Here is a 6000-nt window from a genome sequence, read left to right as displayed (position 1 = left end):
ACCATTGAAAGCAGACTCTTGCTCCAGAGAAGCTAAGAGAGGACAAATGCCCCAAGAGGAACTAAGAATGACATTTTGAGGAGGAGCTGCAGCCTGGAGAGGAACATCCTGGGAGAAAGCCATTTTGAAACCAGAGCTTTGGAACAGACACCAGCTACGTGCCTTCCCAGCTAACAGAGGTTTTCCGGACACCACTGGCCATCCTCCAGTGTAGGTCCCCAATTGCTGATGTGTTATCTTGGACACTTCGTGGCCTTAAGACTGTAACTGTGTAACCAAATAAACCTCCTTTTATAAAAGCCAATCCATCACTGGTATTTTGCTTTCTGGCAGCATTAGCAAACTAGAACTATACATCATCTTATCCCATTTCTGCTCTCCTTTGCAGAACAACTCTAACTGTAACACAGTATTCTTTTCTATAGAACCATTCTCAGGCTACTCCTCTTTTGATTCTAAATTATATTGAGGCCAGACCATGTTTCAAGAATAAACTATTTTTTGCTTTTTCATAGGCTTGTAACTAAAATCATTCTAATTTTTCAAAATATAGCCCAAGGGGCTACATTTAGGAATGGTATTAGACTTAGAACTTCCCATTTTAAGGAATGTCAGTAATCAGTAATTGATTAAGAACACTTGAATAATACAAATGCAATAATACACCAATTAACAAGTTAAATGGATACTTAACACTTCATTTTGTTAAATATTAATTAACTGTTAGATTACTTATTTTACAATATGTATATTAGAAGTATACTCAACAGACGCAGGTTGGGACTTCAAACGCCAGAGTGGCACTCAGGAAATAGAAAGGTGTACATGTCAGAGCAAGGGGGATCATTCCAGAAGCAGGAGCTAGGGCCTCGAATCCTGGTCCAGGGGCCTCAAACCCCATACTAACTTCCCGATCCACTTCCACCTTGATGACCTGCTCACCCAGTCAGATGTGGGGACCTGGAACTCTGGAACTGTTTCTCCCTTTGAAGTTTTAAGGCATCAATGAGCCTGGGGTGCTGGCAGGGCAGGAAAACTGTAGCTGCCGAGCCTCTAGATCAACAGGGACCAGGCAGCTGCAAAAGACTCAATTACCGTGCTTACCTGTCCTCCCGGGGCTCCAGAACTTTGGGCAGCCAGACTGTTTATTCCTTATGTCCCAACAGATTGAACATGGAGTTCTCTGCCTGATGTGCATAATAGCCAATCTTTGACACCAAGGTTTCAAAAGGAGAAAGAGTTTATTACTATGTGAAGCAAGAATAGATGATCTATAGGCCTAAAATTTGTCTCCTCGAACTGCAGTAACTCTGATAGTTATATAGTATCAAAAGATGGGCAGCTTTTAGGACAATGGGCACAATGGCCCCAGATGCTGTAATTAGAGGTGATTTAATTATTGAGCATGTGCAGACTGATTACATGCTTAGTCACAAAACGTATGTAAAGAAAATGGCAGCCTTAATATGGTGATGGGTGTGATTTTTTATTATAATGAGGTAAATGCCACTTAAAGGTTAAAGTCTAAGCTACTGCCCATGTCAGGTGGGCCCATTTTGATTAAATCCAACTTCAGTTATCAAGATAACTTTGGTCTTGGGGTGGGTTAGTTCTGGGCTGACTCAAGATCCTTCATTAATAAACATTAGAGGGTTGTCTTTGTAATCATAAGACTCTAAATTTGTAAAACAGGATAAAAAGGTACAAGTGGGGCCAGTCATGATGTTTTTACAATCACAAGATGAAGGTTATATAGTTATACCATCATTATCAAAGATCGAGGCATCTATCTGGGTAGCTGTTCAGTGGGTTTCCATAATTTCAGGAATTTTCTTTTACCTATTCTATAATATACTAGAAAATAGGAAAAAGGCATCTATGTAATGATTCAGTTATCCTAATTACTTGTTAATTCTTAATTTCTCCATTACAGAATTTTCCTTTTCCATACTTTTCTATTTTTGACCCACCCAGGCATGATCTTAACCTAACTCAGTGTATGAGAGGAGCCAAATTATCATAATTAAAGCAAACACATACTCAACACTTACTTAGCCTGCGCTAGATGCTTTTCTAAGCAATTTATATACTTAACTCAATTAAGCCTAACAACAACCCCACCAGTAGGTTCTGTTCTTACCTTCATTCACAGATGAGGGGGTGACAAGGACCCAAAGAAATCTCCAGCTGAACTACGGAAGGTAAAACACTGGTCTGAACCCACAAATCAAAGTGTGTCTGAAGGTTCTTGACTCCAGTAAGAGAAGGAAGGTGAAGAGTAGGATTAACACAAATAGGAAGCTTTGCTGCCCAGGCAAGCAGCTCGTGGGGGAAGACGCATTTCCCTGTTCAGCAGAGTGGGGGCCTCTCCCCCAACAGATTTGCGCATTACTGTACTCCCAGGCTGTAAACCAAGGGGCCAGGAGGTCAGGGTGGGGCTGCCACCTCCCCTCCCTCTTCCTCAAAAGGAAAATGGGGTGGGGGAGTTCAAATTAACCTCCCAGGATAGCAATAGGAAGCCTAACACGTGTATACCAGTGATTCATTTGGGTGGACTATTTTCACACCAAGCTAAACTCAAAAGTTCGGCGTGGGGTCATCGGGGGCCCCTCCCTTCTTCAGTGAAAGAAAAATGTTCTCTTTTGTAAAGCACAGGCCCAGCTGGAATGAAACTCCATCTAAACAGGAAATCACCAAGATTCTAGGTAAAACTAGTGCCTCAATTTTAAAGGTCAAGTTTTTTCCTTCACTGAGTGGATGTTTCCTGCTCGCCTACTACGCGCCAGGCACGTGGCTTGGAGTTGTGAATCTCGCAGGCGCCCAGCACTCTGTGGGAGGATATAAAGAGAGAAAAGACACACACACACACACAGACACACACACACACACTCCACCACCCCAACAACAAAAAAAGCTGGCAAGGCTTGCAGGAGAGAGGCTATTAAGGGGCTCTGTCTTTTTTCTAAAGCATTAAAATGAAAATAAAAGTCCTGTGGCCCCTCGCTTGAGTCCCCAAAGTACCTGAACTGAGCTCTGAGCAAGGAAAGTGGGAGGCCCCGGGCGAGGGGGTGGCGTGAGAAGTGGGTTGGTTGACAAGGTGGAAGGGCAGAGCCGGCCGAGGAACCGGGACTTGGCTGGAGAGCTGCGCCAGAGGCAGGTGCCAGCTGAGAGTGGGCGGAGGTGCCCGCGCCAAGGGAGGCGCGGGGAGGCACCGCGTTACCTCTGCCTCTCCGAGTCCCGGCGCACCGACAAGCTTGCCCCGGAGCCCCTGCTTCGCCGGCTCCCCTGTCTCGTTGCCCGCGCCAGCCGGTGCACGGGCGTCCCCGCCGCCCGCAGAAGGAGCTGCGAGATCAGTCGCAGCAGCAGCCTAGGCGACAGCATCCTCCGGAGAGACGCCCCGGGCTCCGCCGCCGCCTGGCTCCTCCCGGGGTTGAGCGTCGCCGCCTGCTCGCTCCGCTGCTCCTCGCTGTCGCCCCCTGCCCCGCCACCCGTCCGCCCGCGGCTGGCAGCAGGACCCGCGCCCCGGGGCTTTTCACCTGCAGCGGGCGCCCGGAGAGAAGGAGCGAGAACCGGGCGCTCGGGAGACACCAACCCCTCGTCTCCACTCTGCACGGATTAGGTTCGCCCGCCAACGCCGCGAGCCCGGGCGCTCTCTGCACCCAGTCCCCAAGTTCAGGGACTACACCCCTGGAGAGTGTGCTTCCCAGCGCGCTGTGCGTCTCGGCCGCGTCGCTCCCGGCCGGCCCGCGGGACTCCAGGCGCCGCTTCGACCTGCGCCCCCGTCACCCCTCTGCGCCCAGGCACCCTCCGGGGTCCACGGAGACGTTCCGCCCGCGCCCGGCGCCCACCTTGGCCCGCGCGCCGCCGCCCCGAGCCCCCGCTGGGCCATGCCGGGGCTGCGCCGGGACCGCGTGCTGACCCTGCTGCTGCTGGGCGCGCTGCTCTCCGCCGACCTCTACTTCCACCTCTGGCCCCAAGTGCGGCGCCAGCTGCGGCTCCGGGAGGACCCGCGCGACTGCCTCTGCACCGGCCGCCGCTCGTCGCCGGCCCGGGACCCTCGCCCCGCAGTGCACAACTTTTCCCAGGCCGGCTCCGGCTCCAAGCTGCAGGCCCTTTTCGCCCACCCGCTGTACAGCGTCTCGGAGGAACCGCCTCTCGGCCCCGACGACTTGCTCCTGGCCAGCCAGGAGGCGCTGCGGTATTACCGGAGGAAAGTGGCCCGCTGGAACAGGTGAGGACCCTGCCCGCCCACCCCAGCCCCGGGACTTCCCCGCGCCCGCCGCGCGCGCTGCCTGCCGCTCCCGGCGCTGCCTGCGGCGGCTTCGCCCGGCCCCTAAGCCCCGGCACTTTGCCCGGGGTCGTCCCCACCTGAACCCCACCAGCTGTTGCAGACCTCAGAGCTCGGCCCCAGAGTAAGATCTCAGCGCGCCCCAGAGTAAGATCTCAGCGCGAGGGAAAGTTTCTCTGCAGCAGCACGAGCAAAGAAACGCTCTCCAGGCCCTCCCTCCCCTTGAGCTACGGGTTGTTGGTTCCTTAGTTCCACTCCTCGTCCCTGATCCATTTTTTCCCCCTCTTTCTCCTTGTCTTGGTGTGGAAAGCGCTGCTGGCTTCGGTTTTCCAGAATGAGGTTCCCAAGCAGACCAACTCCAGGGATGCTTTGAATTCAGAACTTACTTCGGCCCTGCGGGCAGACTTGGGCGCGGTGCGGAAAGCAGTGCTATGCCCTAGAAGCCCCCGCTGCGTTTCATTCCCTTATTCCTCTGCAGGGCATCAGAGACCCAAAGAGGTCAGCTTGGGGGGAAGTAGAGGTGGGTTCCCTGACACGGCCACTCTTTGTCCCTATTTAAAACGTGGCTTGCCCTCCCTGTGGAGTGTTACAACCTGAAGGCAGTTTTATTATTGTGGTGATTTTGATCTGAGACCTGATGTAAAGAAGATTAAAATCTGCCTGCGAATCTTTAAAACCCAAAGCAAAATATGGGGGGAGGGGTTGCATATTTAGAGTAAAATTAAGAAGGGTGTTTTGTACAAGTGTGGGGGTGTTGGAGAAGGCAGGATAGTCGCTGCAGAGATTCACCCCCCTCCCCCAGCCAATGGCAGAAAGCCAGCCTTCCTTCCTCTATGAGTTAAGGAGGCTCCAAAGAAGTAGGGAGCTTGTCTAAATAACACTTACAGATATTTAGTTCTGTTTTTCACCACCACACCCATCACTTTTCTTAATACAAGAGATTTCAAAATGAGATGTCATCAGCGGTTTTATAGTCCCTCTGGAGGATGAATAGACCATAAATCACTGTTGAAACTCTATGCTAGTCAGACACCCAATTTAACTGTTTGCTCATTACTCTAGTGCTGGGATTGGCTGGGGTGGGGTGGGGGGGTGGGGGGTACTTTCAGAAAGTTAAAAAAAAAAAAAGAGGAAGAAGTTCAGAGTTATTGGTTGAAATTACAGTGGTGAATTTCAATTTCAATTCTATGGCTGATGATTTTATATTAGGAAGAAAGTGGTTCTCCATTCCATTGCTAATTGTGTGCAATAAAAAGGCAGTTTGAGATTGCTTCGCAGACACTGTCATTTTCAATATTACCTTTATGTCATCAATAACATGAGAATCTAGATCAGTGAACTAGGAAATTTTGCTCTCAGAAAAATTATCTATATGTCTTTTATGGATTAGAGGGTGAGGGATTGTTGGTAAAGTCACTTGCAGACTCGCTTTCGTAAATGTAGATCAGCGTTCATTTAGTCACTTTTCTGTCACCTTAAACTTCCTTAGGTTACTTTGGCCCCACTAAAAATTCCAGAGGAATATTTTGCCAAAAAAGAAAAAAAAAATCCTTATCACCGAGCAATCCTACAATCGCTTTTGAGTTTGATATGAGTCATAAAAACACATTTACTGACCAGGAAAGATCCTGGTCCTTTAACAGAGAATCAATGGGTGTTGGTGACCTTGCAGTATTCAGAGGTAATAGAGTAGTTTTGTGTTGTTGGTTGGA

At 50.0% G+C, this 6000-nt stretch overlaps 1 protein-coding gene across 1 annotated transcript in view; it reads left to right on the top strand.

Moving 5' to 3' along the window:
- Positions 1–2908: 2908 nt before the first annotated feature.
- The window catches only part of FAM20A (FAM20A golgi associated secretory pathway pseudokinase), a 56451-nt gene continuing 53359 nt past the window's right edge, over positions 2909–6000 (top strand). The window contains exon 1 of the mRNA XM_037808203.1: positions 2909–4231. Coding sequence (XP_037664131.1) covers positions 3888–4231 — 344 coding nt within the window. The 5' untranslated portion in view covers positions 2909–3887. The remainder of the gene's footprint in view (positions 4232–6000) is intronic.

This window comes from Choloepus didactylus, chromosome 18 (genome assembly GCF_015220235.1).
Source record: "Choloepus didactylus isolate mChoDid1 chromosome 18, mChoDid1.pri, whole genome shotgun sequence".
NCBI lineage: Eukaryota > Metazoa > Chordata > Mammalia > Pilosa > Megalonychidae > Choloepus > Choloepus didactylus.
The sequence above is the reverse complement of the archived record's forward strand: the minus strand, read 5'-3'. Positions and strand labels throughout refer to the sequence as shown.